The sequence below is a fragment of the Phyllostomus discolor genome, chromosome 1 (genome assembly GCF_004126475.2).
Source record: "Phyllostomus discolor isolate MPI-MPIP mPhyDis1 chromosome 1, mPhyDis1.pri.v3, whole genome shotgun sequence".
NCBI lineage: Eukaryota > Metazoa > Chordata > Mammalia > Chiroptera > Phyllostomidae > Phyllostomus > Phyllostomus discolor.
In genome coordinates, this window is record NC_040903.2 from 66,807,155 (window position 1) to 66,827,434 (window position 20,280).

Sequence of the window (20,280 nt, forward strand, 5' to 3'; positions counted from 1 at the left end):
TTTCACAGGGGGCCACATCAGTCTCTCAGTTGCCTTCAAAGGGCTGAACGTAATTTCAACTCCTTAAAAGTTAAGGAGTAGTTACATTTACACAGTCCTAAAATTATTTCAGCCCTTTGAAGGCAACTGTGAGGCTGATGTGGCCCCTGGTGAAAATGAGTTTGACACCCCTGTCCTAGGGCATCTCACAGATGATCTAATGAAATGACGTTCAGTGAAACGTTATTCAAGGACCTGCTGTACCTAATATGAGAACTATGAAATGGCACTAAAAAAAGTATTCTCACTTTGAACCAAAGAGATTAGAATAATGTCAAATTGCTGTGGCAATTAATACCAAGACAGGTATAAAAAGAATCCCAGCATAATCACTTACTTAGCCTGTGGCCTGTTCTACTCACTATCTTAAGGACTAAGTTTAATTTAAGTTTAAATTTATTAAGGACTAAGAAGTAACAATGAATTTGCTTTTCTGGTCTCTCTAAGGCGATTTTTAAAAGGGGTAAATTCTGAGATGTATAGAGGCAGTAAGGAAACTCCTCATGAAAATAAGAAGCCTGAAAAAGTGGCCATAGATCATGGTTGAGGTCCCTTAATCAAAAACCTCAGTCTCCCTTTTTAAATTCCTGATCTGAGATTGTGTCTATCCCCTAAATGAGATTAAGAGAGGGCTCCCTGCAGGGTGACTGAGTCACCCCCCAAGACCTGCTCCCCGGCATCCCCAGCCCCTCCTCAGCACGAGGTTGCTCCCGCCCAGGGCCTGTAGAGCAGGAGCTTCCAGTCTGCTCAGTTTCACACACCACTAAAACCTGCAAAACAAACCTGGGACTGGGATATAGTTATTACCTCTATCTTCTGCCAAGAGAGGACATGAGGGAAAAAATGGTGGAGAGTATTGTAGATAACTGTGTGTGTGTGTGTGTGTGTGTGTGTGTGTGTGTGTGGACAACCTATTATCATTGTGATTTTAATTTAAAAGGCCATTTTAACACCAAAATCTCAGAATGAAAGCAAATTCTTCCTAAAATGGAGAACTGGCAACTTCATGCCAACATATTTGGACAGGATTTAAGGAAGAAAGGAATTAAAGAAGGAAGGACCTAGGAAGTAAAGATTTATAAAGGCAGGGAGGGAGGGAAGAATTTTTCAATTTCAAATGCAAAAAAAAATACTAGATCATTTTATTGTACTAAATTATATTGTATATACTCCTTAACTTGTACAAGTTTGTTAGCTAGGGGAGCTATATTAAAAGATAGGAAATGAGGTAGGACTCCAATGTCCAGTTAGTCCCAGCACTTTGTTTTGCTCAACACTGTTACCAAAACCCATCCTGTCTCCCGGGACAAGAGCAGAAGCCCCAGGCCCCCGTGGGCGCAGCAGGCAGGGGCTCCCTGCTCAGCGGACACGCTCACACACACTGGGCTCTGCTGCTCCGGGTCCTGAGAGCCCAGCACAGAACCATCGGCAAGGGACAGGAAAGCTCTGTCCAGCCGGGTCGGACACGGATCCATAAAGGCTCAGTGCTCTAAGACAAGGTTTTTGAGACGTTCTGACCACGATCCACAGTAAGAAATATGTTTTCCCTGGCTACCCAGGACACACACGTACATATCTGATTCCGCCATAAATTTTCACAAAACAATAATTACTCTGCAAGGAATATACTTGAGTATTCTCTAGCTCAAACTTATTTTCAATGCTGATCACAATCACTAAATTTATTTCATATTTTTTTGAAAAAACACCTCCTCTAGGGGACATTTCACCAAAGGGCCACTGTCAAGTCCTCCCATGAGGATGGAATGAACAAAGCTGACATGTTACTTCAGAGGGGCTGCCAAGCTGTACCCCGCCCCCCACCCTACACACTTGGATAGGTTGTTTGCACCTTTATTGTTTTCAGGTTTGAGGGGAGGGGGAGGAGAGGTGAAGTGTGGAGGATGGAAGGGAGCAGCAGAAAAGAAAGAGCCGCCACCATACCTGGAGTCCAAATTCTTCACTGAGGTTGGTGAACAGATACTCATACCCGTAAGCTGCTTTGCAGTTCAGCCACACCACGTGGTACGGGCTCCGGGTGATCCAGCTCCGAACCAGCTCCACCACTCCACTCAGACACTCTCCCTGGCGGGGTTTCAAAGGCACTTAACGCTCCCATTCCTAGCGTTCACAGGTAGTAATGCAATGGGAGCACTTGTGATCGGATTTGGTAGCTCGGACTTTCTACTACAAACATGCCATGCCCGGGTTCTCACCCAACTTTTCCAGAGAGACTTACCCGACTAGGAATTTGATGAAATTTTGGATCGCAGAAAGTAGTATCTAAGTACACACTTTGGATGTCTTTCACTCTGGGGGGAAAAACAGTTGGTGTTACTCTAATGTGAAATAAAATATGTAGAAAGTTTACAAACTCTCCGTTATTTTACATAATATTTCATTCCATTTGGAGTTTTTTTGTTAAAACAACTTCATTAGGAAATGATTTCTATACAATAAAATACATACATTTTGCATGTGTGGTTCAGTGAACTCTGACAAATACATGTAACTATTACCTCAATCAATACCCTGTTTCAAGAAGAAAAATTAGTTTACTGTTACAAATATTACAATCAAGGTTGGTTTCTAAGAGAAGTAAGGCTTGTATTCAGGGAAAGCTGAGCAACAACACTCTCTGAACGATGCGGTCTTACACTCAGAGTCACACAAAGCTCCGCACCTGCCCCCATAGTGCAGAAGCTCCATCCGGGCAGCTTCTCCTTTGGCCAGTCTGAAGTCTCCCGTGTACAAGACGGTTCCCTGGTCACCCTGAAATAGAAACCTGTGAAGAACACATATATCAGTGACTTCTCAGTCTCATACGAAACCCTAATAAGCAAATATATACTAATGCCATAGTGAGTGTGTCCTGCCAAACGCAGCTGCTATGACCCAGTGTTAATGGAGTTTCAGTAGCTCTAAACCACACCAGGCATTCAGCCGCCACCTCTTCCCTGGGGGTGGGGGTGGGGAATGGCACAACGGAGATGCCAGAGTTTGTGACAGATGTCCCCTGAAATAGGTTAACACGCTTGACTATATATTGAGATCGTTCCTGCTTGTGGAGAGAAGAATCTATGTGACAGGAAAATGCAAAGCCAATGGGCGAACAGCTACTGAAAACTGCCATGATGAGAAATCCACATTTCAAACCTGATCTTCACTTCAGCACCCCCCCCGACAAGTCCAATTTGGAAATAAAGATTACAGAAAGTGCCAAAAAAAAATCAAATCTCCCTATTCATATTATTTTCTAGACCCTAAAAATGTAATATTTCTACAAATATTATACATATCTAGACAGACAAAATGGCAAAATAGATGAGCCCCCTTACATAACTGATCCTGGGCAATGACCAGCTGGTAAGAGAGTCACAACAATCTCTTCCTTCTAAAAAGAAAATAAAGAAAAAATAATAAGTTATCATTAGGACCCAGCTACACAAAGTCCTGTTTAATAAAACATATTAGAGTACTTCTCAGGAATGTGCCTTTTCTCCTCACTTCCTCTCTCTCCAAACCCTGGAAACAAGTGGAGTTCTTGCCCACAAAACAAACGGTTAAATGCCGAGTCACGACATGACACAGCAATTCCACGCGGACACACGCACACAAGAGAAACGAGCACCTAGAGACACCTGCACGGCAAAGCTCACAGAAGCATTACTCGTACCAGCCAAGGGAAGAAACAGCCCAAAAGTCTATTAAATGGTTAATGAACCAACAAAATGTGATCTCTCCATACAATGGAATATTATTTGGTCATAAAAAGAAATAAAATACTGATACACACTAAAACATGGATAAACCTTGAAAACATTTTAGGTAAACTGAAAGAAGTCAGTCACAAAAGTGCACATCTGCATGATTCCGTTTCTATGAAGTTTCCAGGATAAGCAAACCTATAGAGACTTCAAGGAAAGTGGTAGTTGCCAGGGGCTGGGGGGAGGGAGAAAGAGGGTAACTGCTAATGGGTACAGTTTCTTTCTGAATGATGAAAATATTCTAAAATCGATTGTGGTGATGGATATACAACTGTAAATATACTAAAAGTCATTAAACTGTGTACCTTAAAAGGGGTGAATTATATGGTGGTATGTGAATATCTCAATAAAGCTGTGTGTGTGTGTGAAAGGCATGATGTAGTCTGGCCCCAAGTCACCATACTGCACCCTGTCCTGTTGGGGCTGAGCCTGATGGGCAATAATGCCTCTCAGCCCTCAGGACAGGGGTAGGGGTACGGGGTGCAGGGCGCAGAGCTCTGGACACACTAGCTCCTTCCACAAGCCGAACATTCATTCCAAAGCCCCCTTTAAAACAGGGTATCCCACTGGTTGGAGCTTGAGACACAACACACAAAGCCACAGAGCACAAGAAGAAACGTAAAGAACCACAGTGGGACAGCAAGACTGTTCAGTGACAGCTGCCTGCTGTCAGGGGCCCAATTTTGAGAAAGCCTCCCACCAACACAGGCTGCAAGACAGAAAGGCAATGAAAGTAAGGCTCAAAACAAGTCAGCAAACGGAGTCCAGGATGGACTCCAAGAAAGGTTCAGGCCGTCCCTTGTCAGCCCCTCCTGAACTGGCCATGCAGTCCTCCCTCAGGACAATAATTTGATGAGGAGCACTTTGAAGGCCTATGTTCTCCAAAGAGGAAATGGGGAAAGTCAGCCCCTGACTGTCCGATCACAGCCTCACAGCAAAGGACACCCTCAGAGTTCACCCTGTCAACAAAGCAGGTTATTATCGGACTGGAGAACAAATATTCACTAGATTCTCAAAAAACAGGAAAATATCTCCTAGCCGTAGATATAATCTGAGGCAATAAATAAATAAAAGGTAGTCCACAGTCCTACTATTATTATAACAATATACCCACAACACAAAAACACCTGCTTCTAAATTTTTTAAATTGATTTTAGAGAGAGGAAAGAAGAGAGGGAAGGAAGAACAGAAGAAGAGAAGGAGAGAGACAGACAGACAGACAGAGACATCAATTTGTTATTCCACTTAGCTATGCATAAATTGGTCGATTCTTGTAAGGGCCCTGACTGGGGATCAAACCCACAACCTAGGTGTATCAGGACAAGGCTCTAACCAACTGCGCTACCTGGCCAGGGCAACTTGCTTTTAAATTTAAAGACAACATATTGGACCCACTTGGACAGGGTCTGTTTCTTGAATAAAAAAAAAAAAAACTTCAGAAAAAAAAGCACAATGTACATAAATTTCCTGCAAAAAGATTAAGGACTATTTTATATCCTGAACATTATAATAAGCTTATTGAATGTGACAATGACATCACGTACTATCAACAACTGGCATCCCCATCACCAGCATGTCATACTAAACAGGAGCCATTCTGACAGAAGTCATAGCCAAGCCCTTGGAGGAAGCAAATAAATATGTTACACATGGTGTTTTTCCCCGCAAACTCACTCAATTCCAGTAATTTTCATTTATGGTTAAATGAGCATTCAAAATCAAGGATAAAGATAAATAATCACCTTAGCAATAAATAATAATTTTCAAAAGCATGAAAATTTTAATATTTAGTTACCTCGCCCGATGCTTCGTCAACTAAAGATATCTGGGTAGGAGTTTCAATTTCAATTGATATCTATTAAAATAAAATAAGAGGTCATGTGTACATCATAGTAGATACTGTCACAGTTTTTCATGGCTTTACAGGTCTTTGCCATCTCAAACACAGAAAGGGGGCTACAAGAAGTTACAGGCTGTCTGTCTAACAATTTCTAATTTCACTACAATAAATGTTTTAAACAGCTTGAAAACATGATGAAGCTAAAATAATACCTTTCTCAAGGCTCATGTGACAAAGTATATTAACTGCCTTATAAACTGATATCTACAGCAATTCTATTTCGACAAATTCAATCTTCCTCCTTTCACCTTCCCACCCCTTTGAACTTGAGTCTGTGTAAAACATGCAGTCCTGTGTTCTGTGTGTTTAGGTTTTGTGCTGCAGAGCAGTCTGGATCCGTCCGTGACAAGTTGGCCTGATTCACTGACTTGAGCTGCTGCAGAGTGCTCCGAGGTAGATAGGCACATTTATTAGCACAGCAGCTAACATGGAGGGGCACTCAATAAGTAGATGATGAATGAATGAATGAATGAATGAATGAACATAGTTTTTCATCTTTTATGTTCACACATGAAATGGCCTTTTCCTCTTGTGTACTATTATTAACTATTTTGCCAGCAGGTTTTATCTTTTTATTATCTCCTACAATAATTCTTCTAGTATAGGGATTATTTGTTCTCTGACATTTGGCAAAATGCACCTATAAAACCATCAGGGCCTGGGGCTTTATTGAAGAAGAGATCATTAAAAATTGTTTTAGGCTTCTCTCCCTTTTCCTCCTCCCTGTCCCCTCTCCACCTCCCTCCTTCTCGGCTTCCGTCCCCTACCCCGTTGATTCTGCCCTCCCTGCCCCTTACAAATAAATAAATAAATAGTTTTAATTTCTTGGATGGTTACTGATTTAATCAAGTTTTCCATTTTTCTTGCCTCAATTTTATATTTTCCCACTTTTCCAGATATTTATCTACTTTGTCTAGATTATCAAATACACTACCATAGTAATTGTCAAAAATGCTTTGCTGTTAATAATAGTTATTTTCCTTTTGTCATTCTGTACTTTTACATGAATCTTTTTTAAATCAATATTCACAGAAATTTTTCTCTGGTTCTGTGTAAACCGGCTTTTAGTTTTGTTCCTATTCCTTTTTCTGTGGTAGTTTTTAGTCTCCATATCACTATCTTGTCCTTTTTTCTTTATTATTTTGTGGAAGTAAAAAGGGGCCACACACTAATCTCGTAAGCTCAAGGGAGGCCTGTATGGCAGCCTTAAAAACTCAGAGACCTAAAGTAACCACAAAGATGGGCTGAAATTAAAACTTATTACCTAACTAAAAGCAGTTTATGGCAGGTAGCCATGTCCTAGGCTCTTCCCTGACAAAAGTAAATCTTTACCTTAACTAAGCCTGCCTATTGTCCTTTTACACCTAGAATAACAAACCTGTGGAATGCAGAGTAATTCCCCTTTTCCCAACCCCTCAAGCACAGGAACCGCACCAGAGCACCGAAGATCACAAACCCCCTCATTTTTATTATTATTGAGTTAATTGTTGACTGTTAACTATCCTGTACCCACCTATGTAAAAGAAGTACGAGTCTATCATTTGGCTTTTTATACAACCCCAAAGTTTTCCATGCTTTGCTTTCTTCTGCCTCCCTAATCTATCACCTAATCTATCACCAGTGGACTTCCTGTACCCCACCGACATCTTCTGACTATAACGTATGAGGCAGGGTGCAGAACTGACATTCTGTGGAGCATGTCCTCGATCCACTGAGGTTTTGCTTCCAGGCATCTGTCATCGGTTTGGCTCAAATAAACTCACAAAAATTTTCTCCAGGTTTGAATGTTCCTTACATTGACAATTTCCTTCTTTCACATATCCTTAGATTTGCTTTGTTGCTCTTTTTCCTTAGTGAGTTGAAGATACTGCATTTAATTCTAGTCTTCCTTCCCTAAATAATATATTTAGTGCTACCAATTTCCCTTCAAGTACTAATGTAGCTGTCCCACACATTTGGACACGTTCTGCTTTCATTGCCCCTCAGTTCTATGCCGTGTGTGTGTTTTTCTTTACAATTTCATCTTTAACCTAAGAGTTGTTTATCGTACACATTTAGTTCCCAGATGCAACAACAGGATACTTTAGCTCTGCTTTTATTTCTGATTTCCAACATCATTGCATTATGGTTAGAGAACAGATCACTAGGATTTCTTAAAACTTCTTTTGTGACATAGTACATAGACAATTTAATAAAAGGTCTTGTTTTCTCGGTTTGGGTTTGAAGGTCTGGATTTCTCTTAGTTCACTTTTATCAATTATGTCATTCAAATCTTCTATATTTTCACTTATTTCCTGCTTCCTTCATCTTTTAGCTTCTGAGAGTGGTATAGGAAGCATGCCAGCAATAATTGTTGAGTTCCCGTTTCCCCCTTTGATTGTGAGGTGGCCTGTACTACCCCAACTTAGCTGAGCTGAAACAGTCCTAGAAGTCCCTGCCATGTAAACTTCCAACTCAGGGTTGAGATTGAGAAGGCAGAGGTAAACCAACAGGCATGTTTAATGCCGAGAAGGATGCCAGAAATTGTAACAACTCATGTGTGCTGCTGATCTGCTGGCTCAACTCACACACACGAGGCAGGACGGCAGCCACCCCGTCCTCTGCGGGATCTCTGTCCTCCTTCAGCCTCTCAGGGCGCTGGGCCAGGTGAGCGGAGCTCAGTGGCAAAGGGAGTGGCAACACTACTGGGGTTGGGAGGAGGGAAGGACAGACACAGTTTCCAGTTTGTCCTTGTGCATTCCAGCCTGTCTCTGCTCTTCTCCATTTCTTTCTCAGCTTTTCTTCCTGACTGGTGACCAGGCTGACCCATAGCAACTCAGGCCTAATACCAAGGCCAAGGTGACAGTCTTGCTATTGTGTCCCTTTGTGGAAGGAGGGTGGACCCCACCCCAATTGATAGGCTGGAGGTGGAGACAAGAGAGGCGACACGTGCACCAAAGGGGCATGAAAACACTGCACTAGTCACAACTCGGGGCTTTCTGGGAAAAGGAGGGCAGCACCAGGTTGGAAGTGGCTCATGTGGTCAGAGAGAGAGCAGGAGTGAGTGGCCCTGGTTCTCACTGTGGTTGGAGGTGGGGCTGAGCTTGCCTGGTTTGAACTGCCAAGTGGGTGCCCCAGGAGGGGTAGGCTTTTGAATCAGCTTGCCCAGGTGTGAGGCAGAAGCAGAGAGAGGAAGTGGAAGTTGAAAGTTGTCAGCAAACAACAGACAGACTATGACACCTGTTCAGACTTCTGTGCCAGTTTCCACATTATTTAGGGCTTAACCCACATAATAAACCCTAATTCTATTCATTTACTGTGGTTCGAGTTCTGTGGTCAAACATGGGCCATCAGTTATTACTTTATCCAGTTTGAGGGTACTCTGTTAATTCATACATTCATATCTACTTGATCAATTGTTCCTTTTAACAGTAAATAGCATCCTCTTTGAAACTTAGTGCCTTTTTTTTTGCCTTCAATTCTACTTTGTATGATAAAAAAATTGCCACTCTGGCATTTTTACCTTCTAATTGTTTAGTATATGTTTTTCCATTTCAACTTGCATGTATCCTTTTGTTTTAACTATGTCTCCTGTAGACTAAGACAAGTGGATCTTTCTTATTTTTTTAACCTAAACTGAGAATTTGTCTCTTGATCAATAATTAAGTCCATTGATATTTATAGTAATTACTGTTATAACAGAACTTTTCTTGCCATCTTCACATACTTCTGTTTTTCTCCCCTCTATCTTCCTTCTACTACTTAGATCCATTTTATTCTGCCAGATTCAAAACTACTCATTCTATTTTTATTTTGGTTATTAGCCCTTTCTTATTATAACCCCTAAGTTTTATTTATTTTTCCCATGGTCTAAATAAAGGATTTATTAATTATGTTAATAACCATTTAACACTTAGAGTATTAAAATGCAACTTAGCAAGAGAGTTAATGAGATAAAACAAGACTAAGAACCAAGATCAAACTGTTGAGGGATAAGAAAAGTAAATTAAAAAAAATAAAATGTTGACCTCTTCTGAACTGCTGAACTACAAAGACTACCAATATTGTAATAAACACAGTGTGTGAGTAAGTGGGCATGGAATAATTCCAACACTTTGTTCGATCCATCTCAAAAAATACTTCCCAGTCACAAAAGAAGAATTAGCATCATTCAAAAAAATAAAACTTACAATTCTTGTCTCCCAAAATCTGTACTTCGGGCTAGTTAACAACAACTCTTTAGTAACGGGCGAACAGTATAAGTAAACCTTCAAGCTGAAAGAGAAAGGAAAAAGAACTATTTCAGTCTGATCCAAAATGAGCCACCTTGGTGACCAGGAAGCACATTTCATCATATGTCAGTTCATCCTGAATAAGTGAACTGGCACAAGGGGTGTTAGAGAGTCCCCAGTATGCCGACACCCCAGTGATTCTCTCGGTCCCATTGAGAGTGTAAAGGAACAGGGAAGAAACAGATGGAAAAAAAGTGTCCTCTGACCTCCTCACCAATTTTATGTTAAAGATGCATATTTGTACATGATCGGCTATGTCTGGAAAGATACCACCAAATTCTAAGCTACCTCTGGGCATGGAAGGGGGTGTGGAGGGGAGGACAGAAGGCTTCTGTGTTTTGCTTCATATAAACCTACTCTGTTTTTTTAAGTGAGCAGAGATCAATTTCATGATAAATTTTAAAAATTCAACAGTATAGATTGAAGGTTAGGAATATAGTCTGTGGCAAACTGTATTTTCCAAAGGCAGCCACACTAATATATATCCCATCCATACATACTCTTCTTACAAAATGGACATGGAAATCCCTCCACTGACCAGAGGTCTCTATGTTAAACTCCCCCTGAACCTGGGTAGAACTTTGTAACGGTGTTAACCAACAAAGTATGATGGAAGTGACACTACAAAATTTGTGAAGCTAGATCTCCAGGCATATATCTGCCTGCTAGCTTTCTTCTGGGACATAACACTTTTTTTTTTCAGTTTCTATTTAAGAAGTCCAGCTATCCTGAAACCACCATGGTAAGAGATTTTTTAGAGATAGGCCCAAGGTGCCCCAGCTGTTTGAGTCTTCTCCCAGGGGTCACACATGGCAAGAATGAGCCCTGAGATAAGGTCAGCCCCCACAGGATGCCCCAGTCAGGGAGAAACCAGCTACCCCCACTGTGCCCCAGCAGAATCCTGACCCACAGAGACTGAGAGAGAGAGAATACATTATTAGTTGACTTAAGTCACTACATTGTAGGGTCAGTTGTTACGCAGCAATAGGTAACTAATATACAGGCTCTAAAATCAGACAGACCTGGTTGAAATCCTGGTCCTGCCACCTACTGGCTGTGTGACCTTGGGCAACTAATTTAACCTCTCTGGTTCCTCAGTTTCCTCATCTGTAAAATAGAAATAATATCTATAATAATAATACCTAAATAATATCTATTCAAACAGTTATGAAAAGACAGGGATTTTCATCCGGGTTGCTCACTATGGTATCCTCAACACTCATCACTGGCACTCAAAGAAGCTACTGAACTAATAAGTATGTAGTGCCTACTATACTTAAAATATAACAATCATTATCAAGAACATGGACTACTGATATCCCTTAGCAGAGAGCGTTAAGCCTGACATCCAGTGGTTCAAAAGTCAAAAAGTCAGTGGGGCCCTTTCCCAAGATGTATCTTGGGAATTTGGAGTTTAAATTTAGGTAATGGCTGCAGGAAAAGAATACAACAGTTCAGCTTTAAGGAACAATCTGCCCTGACTAGTGTGACTCAGGGGGTTGGGTATCATCCTGCAAACCAAAACATCTCAAGTTCAATTCCCGATCAGGGCACATGCCTGGCTTGCAGGCCAGGCCCCCAGTTGGGGGCATATGAAAGGCAACTGATTGATGTTGCTTTCACACATTGATGTTGCTCTCCCTCCCTCCCCCTCTCTCTAAAAGTAAATAAATAAAATCTTTTTTTTAAAGCCCAACAATATTTTATGATTCTTTAGAGTAAGACAACCATTCACACACACACATACTCTCTCTTACAGAAATGAAAGCAAACGGGCTGCTGCCACCGCACCCAATAGCATGGGTGAATCACACAAAGGTGTTAAGTGAAACAGAAAAGTCCATTCAGTGTGACTCTATTTAGACATGAAGGTCAAAAGCCAGATCTAAACCATGATGACAAAAGTCAGAACGGAGGTGACCTTAGAGAGAGGGGGGCTGACTGGGAGGAGGAAGAGGAATACTAGCTTGTTCTATTTCTTGATTTGGATGGAAGCTTCAGAATGTGTTCAACTGTGAAAGTTCATCAGATTGTAACATTATGGTGAATGTACTCTTCTGTACAGGTAGTACAACTCAGTGGAAATGGTGACTTAAAGACAGACACACACAAATAAGTAGCAAAATACGTTACCTGCACTCCAACCTTCTTTTCAAGGCCGGGGCTCTTAATCCTTTCATGTGATCTAAAAATAAAATAATCAAAAATCATAAACACACTATTTTTTTTTCAGATGCTCACTTAGCCCAATGGAAGTCAGTCATCTGCTCTTTTTAAAATTCCTTTTAAGAGAAAATACATGACAGGTTCACTTTTATAAGAGAGGTGGCTCATATGGGGTATGGACTCTTTCTTCTGCAGGTGAAGAATCCGTCTGAAAATAGGTCAGAAACTACTAAGAGTTGGACATTTCTTCCTTGGAACCACCAGAAGCCATTTAAAAGGAGAATGGTCCCCTGAATCTTAGGGGTGAGTCTAAATCACTCTGAGTAGCCAGAGAAGAGTGAATGACCAGTGCCTCATTCATTCAGAACTGCTTTCAGCAATTTCCTTTACCCCCTTCTTTCATTTCAGTCCAACCACCCCTCAGTCCTTCCTCTCTGTGACCCATTCAATGCCAGGCACTTAAGTTAGTCCATCTTGAAATTCAATCTTGCTTTCATGGAATCCTCTAGGAAATCCTTCAGGCTGAGGGCAGAATAAGAAGAGGTTTGTTTTCTTCGTGCCTACTGTGACTGCTGGGTTGAAAGTGGGACATTTCCATCCACACAGGCTTGCTCCAGAGCCTTCCAAATTAACAGACACAAAATGACATTTAAAGAAAAGTAACATTTAAACCAAACAGCACATTAAATATACAGTGCATGCTAAATACATTCTGAATCTTGAGCATACAAAGGCCTAAATAACAATGACCAAACACTTCTAAATTATTTCATTAAATCAAACCAATTCTAATTATTCTAATTACCACCTACACACACACGCCTCAGCTTATCTGTGGTGATCCTTGACTCCAGTGAACACAAGGCGGTCACCGCACAGCATGTGGCAGGCCTTCACTGGACAGGTGCCTCCGCCAGACAGTCCAGCTGCCCCTTAGAGGGTGGATCTCCTCAGGTCACTCGTAGCCCAGGCCCTTAGAGCCTATAGGTACACCAGAGGGTGGGACTCTCAGTAATTGGGGTTTCTGGAGAGTTGGTGCTGTGGCAAAAAGGAGACAGGCTCAGGACTCTGCTCTATGCTCTGAAACTAAGGCAGCAGGCAGCACCCTAGAGCTGTTTGATCAAGACCCCCCCAACCCTCCACTCCTGACTGGTTGCCAAGAGAGCCTGAGTGAGTTTGCTAGAAGTGCACCCAGACTCCTTTCCAGGGCCCTTTTCCTCTTCCTTGACCAGGGTCAATCCTCCCCAGCACAGGGTGACCACTTCAGGCCATGCATCCCCTCTCATCCTCCCACTGATGGCTAGTGGCGCCCACCCCACTCCAAACACAGCATGGGGCTCCAGATGGCCCATAAACTAGCATCAGGTGGGTCCACGGCCTGCCAAATTGTATCAAAATATTACATTAACATATTTATGTGCACTTTTTCTAGCAAAAGAGTCCATGGATTTTATCAGATAGTATGCATTAGTTTGCTAGGGCTGTCATAACAGAATACCATAGAGTGGGGTGGGGGCGGGAGGCTTAAACAACAGAAATTTATCCTTTACAGGTCTAGAGACTGAAGTCCAAAGCTGAATTCTGGTAAGACCTCTCTTCCTGGCCTGCAGGCAGGCAGTCACCTTCTTGCTGTCTGCTCACTTGACTTCTCCTAGGTGTGTGTGAAGAGAGAGAGAGCTCTTCCTCTTCCAGTAAACCCTATCAAATTAGAACCCCACCATTATCACCTCATTTCACCTTATTACTTCCTAAATGCCCTATTTCCAAACACAGTTTCATTGGGGTTAGAGCTTCAACACTTGAATTTTTGGGGTTCAAAACAAAACAAACAAAAAAGTCAGGCAACAGAGGAAACCACCAAAAGCAGAAGTTGGGTGCTTTCACTTGAAGAGTTTACACCCTGGTGGGGTAAGCAGACCCACATGTGATTCCAGAACAGGAAGCATTATAAACTTCTTGAAAGTCAATTTCTTGCTCAATATACAAACTAATGATTTGACTTCACAGATTCCTTGAGATGAATTCTTTCTCCAAACTCATTACTCCTAAATATGAAGGCAAACCCCTCTGCCAAACTTTAATCATGGCTAACACAATCAGAAATGCCAGAGAGACTTAACATAAAAGGTAAAAAAAAACACAAAAAAACAAAACAAACAAAAACAAACAAACAAACAAACAAACAAACAGGGGCATCCACATCCAGCGGCAGATTCTCAATGAAAAACAAAAACAAAATAATGTTATTCTTAAGAATATGCAGAAAAACCCTCAAAGAGGCTCACAGTGCTGTTTAGCAAATGGAGAGAAGAGCTTCAAATTTTCCTCATTAAAGAGAGATAATTGGTGGCTTAGAGCAAGAAAAGTACAGGATCTGTCACAAATGATGTCCTTTTTATTACAAAATCATAAGCATGTAATTCTGTAACATAACAATATCACACTCAAGCACACCATATGACATTTTAGATGAAAAGTTCAAATTAAGACTATACATTATTACACCCACATTATTTCCCTACCAACCACACTCAAGCACACATTACTTCTGAGGGACCCTGTGTTCACCCAAAGCAGTTAACACCAACAATTTATAGCAAATTAAAGTGATCGATTCCACACAACAGTTGGCCTACACACCAACCCCGTGAAGAAGGGCAGGGTTTGATATCAGTAATTTATTTTAAAATCACACCGTGTGACATGTATGTGCATATGTTTGCTGTGCTCTAACCCACTCCAAGAACGGTGGGAGAATCCCACTAGCAGCTACTAGAGTGCTTCGGCTTATCTTCGCCTCTCATCAGTGCCAAAGGCTGTGATAATTAACATAACGATATTCTATGGTGAAGTTAGAGACACATTAATCGGCATAATGGATATTTTAAAAGGACAATGGCTGTGAAATTCGTGGTGTTTCATTTCTGGAGGTTGGCTGAAATGTTTTAGAGACACTGGAGCCTTGTCGGGAGCATCTAGCCTGGAGGCCCTATCATTAGGGGTGAAGCTTCGGGCTTCATCCCTAACAGTATCCACCTGTGAAATCTTAAGTCTTACGGTTGCCTGACCTGGCCATCTACGTATATATGGTAAACCATATCCTGCCTCGAGACTAAAATGAACCTTTTCTGTTGGATGTGATCAAATTAGCTAAAGCGGGGCAGGGGTGGGGGGAGAGCTTGCCGCTTGTTGAGCTTACAGACAGGATGTTTGATTTCCTAGTGTGAGAGTGCCTTCATGCTAATAAATGTCTACGACTATTGGCCGCTAGGAGAGCTTCCAGAACATAATCACTGTCCCTGATCACACTGTGCCGGTTCAGCCGCAACTGACAATTGTATAGATTTAAAAAAAAAAAAAAAAATGAAGCCTCAGAGGCTGAAGAGCCAAACTGGGATAAGGTATAGGTGCTGGTCTCTCTTCTAACCTCCCACAGCCCGCAGTCCCTCGCTCCAGGACCCCGACTCCCTACTTTCCTCCACTCCAGGCCGCAGGCGGTATCCCCGCAGGGCCAGAACCCGCGCAGCCGGGGTGCCCGGGTGCAGGGGAGCGGACGGCACGCCGCGCTCACTCACCCTTGTGGCAGTGGGACAGGAAGTAGGCACGGGCCTTCAGATTTTCTCTGTCGAAGCGGTCTATGGAGATGTTTGGATACTCAGCCATCTGTCCCTGAAAGCAACTCATAGCGCCAGTCAACCCCGGCGGATTAGCCTCCCCACCAAGCCCGCCGCCCGGAATCCCAGGAATGCTTTGACCCATGCAGACACTTCCGGGAAGGTGCTTCCGCCTCACCATTGGCCGGTTGAGCTCAGCCATATCCAATCATAGGAGTCCTGTGTGAGGGGGCGGGGCCGGGGAGCGTTTTCTCCGCCCGCGACCGTGGGGGTTTAAACTTCAGAGACGTGCTGCTGTGAAATGAGGCCTCTGCTGAGCCTAGGGCCGGGGCAGCCAGGTTAGATCTAGGGTGCAGCGTGAGGAGTGTGGCTCCTGCCAGAAACCTTGGCGCAGCACGGTATGGGGTTGGTGAAGAGCTGTCCATACCTATGCAGGAACAGTAAGCGCGAAAGGAAACAACCGCGGTAGAAGGGAAACAACACCCAAGAATGCAAGGTGGGTGCGGAGCTTTTCTTGAAATCAGGACTGTGTTCCTCTTCCTGCTTGTCCACTGACAGCTTGAAAGCCGAACTCAGTTTCCCCTGTCTTCCCACTTTCTGCCTTACGGGATAACCATGAGGATGATATGAGAAAAAAATTGTATCTGACTCATGGTAACTATTAGTTCCTGTTTCCATTTATAACTCCAAACCGAATAAATACACAATTCCTGATGATCACAACTCAGATGCATTGTTCCTAGCGGCAGATTTGTGAAGATCCCAAGGTTGGATTAGCTGCTAACCTCCCTCCCCCCTCCACTGCCCTTTTGAGTTGTATTTTTTGAGAATTCCATAAAACAAAAAAAAGTGGTAGGATGATGGGGCAATGGTTTGGAAATTTTTAAGCACCAAAGCAACTTTAGGAAAAAATTTGTTAAAGTATTAAGATTCACCAAATAATCACAATGGGCATTTGTCGCCCTCTTCCTAGTAATTCTGACACCAAAATATTAATAAACACAAACAACCCACTTTTAACGCTTTGTGCATAGCACAGTGACAAGCCTTGCAGTGGTTACATAGGTAACTAAGGTGTGCATTCAAGTAGTTATCAGAGACAAGTTTGCAGAACATTCTAAATGAATGTTTCCACAGGGACACAAAGTAATATAGGAATAAATCTGGGAACAACTGAGTTCTAATCAGGGGAATCAAGAATCAGAATGCCACCTCTGAGAATATCAACATGTTGCTGCAGCAATGCTACTTAGAGTTCCATTCAAATACAGATTCTTAGGAAATGTCTTTTTAAAAAGGAGGAAGTGGTGGCAGACAGAAAGGAAAAGAAAATAATGGTGGTGGTGGTAGAGAGGCATAGATACCACGATCACTAATTTGAGTAGAGCACTCTGCTGATATACTATTGCTAACACCTTTGATTCAGTATAAGATGGTTTGTCTTAAAACAAAGGAGGACTATCGCATTGGCTAGGTTGTTTATACCTAAAGACAAATTCTGCAGTGAGCCTGGTAGCTGAGCTCACAGACAGGGTGGCTTAAACAACAGAAATTTATTTTCTCACAGCTCTGGGAGCTAGAAGTCAGAGATCAAGATGTTATCAAGTTTGGTTTCTCTCTCCTTAGCTTCAGCTATCCAGCTCCTTGCTGTGTCCTCAAAACGGTCTTTTCCCCTGGATGCTCACACTGCTGTATCGCTCCCTCTCATAAGGACATCAGTCCTATTGGATTAGGGCCCTGCCCTTATGACATTATTTAATCTTAATTATCTCTTTAAAGGACCTATATCCAAACACAGTCGTACCGAGGGTGAGAGCTTTAACATATAAATGATAGGGGAACACCATTCAGTCTATAACAGTGTCTGTGTCCAAATTTCCCCTTATTATAGACATAGTCCTTATAATAAGGATTAGGGGCCCACCCTACTTCAATATGACACATCTGAACTAATTACATCTGCAACAACCCTATTTCCAAGTACGGTCATATTCTGAGGTATTGAGGGTTAGGATTTTAATGCATGAGTGGGCAAGAGGGAGCACAATTTAAGTCATAACAAAAAGCAATGTAAAATAATGTACATAATATGTATTTTATTAAGTTTTTAATATAAAAATAAGGTACTATGCTTACCACTTAGGATGAACAATTTTAAGTTTCAAGATGTACTATGTGAATTATAAGATTTAACTGCAGATAGCGTGTCTTCAGTTTTGTGATTTTCCCCTGTGTTCTGATTTCTGTTTTGGAAGATGTTGAGAGGATATTTGGCTTAGAACCAGCAGAGAAATGTCTGGATTCATTCCAGTTAACATTTCAAAACAGATAGCTCAGAGACTAGGAGTCTAGTCACTGGATTTTGGAAGCCCAGTTAGAGCCACTACAATTTGTGAGATCTTGGTTAAGTTAAACTCCTTTAACTCAGTTTTCTCATTTGTAAAATAGAGGTAATAGATAAAGTCTCCCAGAGATAGATTGGTGCCAATGGGGGTGAGACAGGCCAGTAAGCCAGCACAAGCAGAATAGGGAAACTGAGGCAGATAGTTAAACAAGCAGTTTGCAACCAGCTAATAAATCCTATCTTCCCTAAACCATGGACACTTAAGAGTGAATGGTTTACACTTCTCCCCAACCAGAGGGTAAATAACTTAAACCACCCTACTTAGGGAGATTGATAGCAGAAATCCAATTACTGCCATTTGTCAACCATACCTAAGGACAGATGAATTTAAGGGAATAAATCTCATTTTTGTACATCAGCATAAAGCTGAGGAATATACTATTGAAGTGCTCCCTAGGATCTTACCTAAGGTCTCCACCCTGAAAAGCTTTTAGAAGGAATCTCAGCTCACCCTCCCCTCCCAGGAGCACACCTACAACTTTCCCTCCCCCACTTCTTCCTCCACAGACGTTCGTGTCCTAAACTCTAAGGGACCCCGTGAGTCTTGCAATCAGGGAGTGGTGGGCAGCAGCAGCAGCTCATCCTGAGCTAACCCCCTGGTGCTGTGCCCAAGGCTCCCTTTTCTCTGACTTCTTAGTGAGCTAAAGCAGCCCCGCCAAGGTTCATTTCCCCACTTAGTCCCTCTCCTGTTGCTTCTTTTATCCTAGGCCCTTCCTTCCTTGCTTCATCATCCCGAGTTTTAATAAACATTCTCTAAAAATCACCTGGACTCCTGTTGTGAAATGTTTCCTGCACGAAGGCAAGAACCCAGCCCTAGGCAGACCTGCTCAGGGCCAAGCCCCCTTTCTGGTAGCAGGGGTTGGAGGAATGGGTGGAGGTGGTTGAAAAGTACTGATTTCCACTTATAAAGTGAATGAGTTTTGGAGATAAAATGCACAGCCTGGTGGCAATGGTTGACAACAGTGAATTGTGTCTGTGTATTTGACAGTTGCTGAGAGAGTAGGTCTTAAATGTTCTCATCTCAAGAAAACAAAATTGGAACTATATGAGGTGATGGATGTTAACTAATTGTGGTAATCATTTGGAGATAGATATAGATATATAGATATCTCAAGTCATTAGTTGTATACCTTAAACTGATATAATATTATGTGACAATTGTATTTCAAAACTAGGGGCAAAGAATGAGTTAGTGATACAACCAAAACAACATGGATGTATCTCGAAATAACTATGCTGAGTGAAAGAAGCCAGCTAAAAGAAGAGTATGTATGGTATTATTCCATTTATATAACATTATAGAAAATGGGAGCTGATCAAAAGGACATAAAGCAGATCAGCAGTTATCTGAAGGAACAAGGAAACAAGTTCATTAACTTGATTATGATGATGGTTTCACAGGTGTATTCATATGTCAAAACTTACAAAATTATATGCTGTTAAATATGTGCTGTTTTTCGCATTTCAATTATAGATCAATAGGTTTGTAAAAAATGTTTGTAGCAGTGTATAGGAGAATGGCAACAAAGTAAACAAGATCGTCAAGGATATTCTTTCTCTAGAGGAGCTGATAGATTAAGAAGACATATGTGGCTAACTCACATAATAGAAGGTGGTTTCTTAAAATCACAGTGTATTTTTATTTTATATTAGTTACATATACCTCTCCACCACCTTTACCTCTTCTCACCTTCTACCCTCAACACTCTGACTGATTAAAAAACATTATTATTCAACTGGAAAAAAGGAAGGAAGGAAGGAGAACTAACTAAAGCCCTGGAAGATAATAAGTATTCAATAAATATTAGCTGTTATCATTTACTGGTCATTTACTAAGTGTCAGGTACTGTGCTTGAACCTGGAAGTACATAAAGCAATTAGCTATGGCATACTAAGAGCTCACAGTCTGGCAGGAAGAGAAACCCATAGATAAAAAGGTTTTACAGTAATCTTAACGGAAGTGTGCTCAAGATGTAGTGCGAGACCAAGAAGAGAACTCAATTCTGCAAGAAGAAAGGGCCATTAGAAAAACTGAACAAAGAAGGTAAATTTCAGTCCAGCATCCAGGCCCTCGAACAGTGGAAGTCCCTGCAATGAGCTTTCATTCACTCTGGGCACT

The 20,280-nt window shown here is 41.8% G+C and overlaps 1 protein-coding gene across 6 annotated transcripts in view; it reads right to left on the bottom strand.

The window, feature by feature from the left end:
- The window catches only part of DCLRE1C (DNA cross-link repair 1C), a 38,210-nt gene extending 22,303 nt beyond the window's left edge, over nt 1–15,907 (bottom strand). For 2 of the 6 annotated variants that reach the window (XM_036024033.1, XM_028507399.2), the window contains exons 1-8: nt 15,719–15,907; nt 12,111–12,162; nt 9,876–9,960; nt 5,602–5,661; nt 3,378–3,433; nt 2,723–2,824; nt 2,279–2,351; nt 1,984–2,124 (exon numbers count right to left, since the gene is read on the bottom strand). In XM_036024033.1, the coding sequence (XP_035879926.1) occupies nt 1,984–2,124; nt 2,279–2,351; nt 2,723–2,824; nt 3,378–3,433; nt 5,602–5,661; nt 9,876–9,960; nt 12,111–12,162; nt 15,719–15,902 (753 nt within the window). In that variant the 5' untranslated portion in view covers nt 15,903–15,907. Of the gene's footprint in view, nt 1–1,983; nt 2,125–2,278; nt 2,352–2,722; nt 2,825–3,377; nt 3,434–5,601; nt 5,662–9,875; nt 9,961–10,999; nt 11,085–12,110; nt 12,163–15,718 lie in introns of all 6 variants that reach the window. The other 4 variants (XM_036024047.1, XM_036024051.1, XM_036024036.1 and 1 more) reach the window with 4 other exon arrangements.
- Between the last annotated feature and the right edge of the window lie 4,373 nt (nt 15,908–20,280).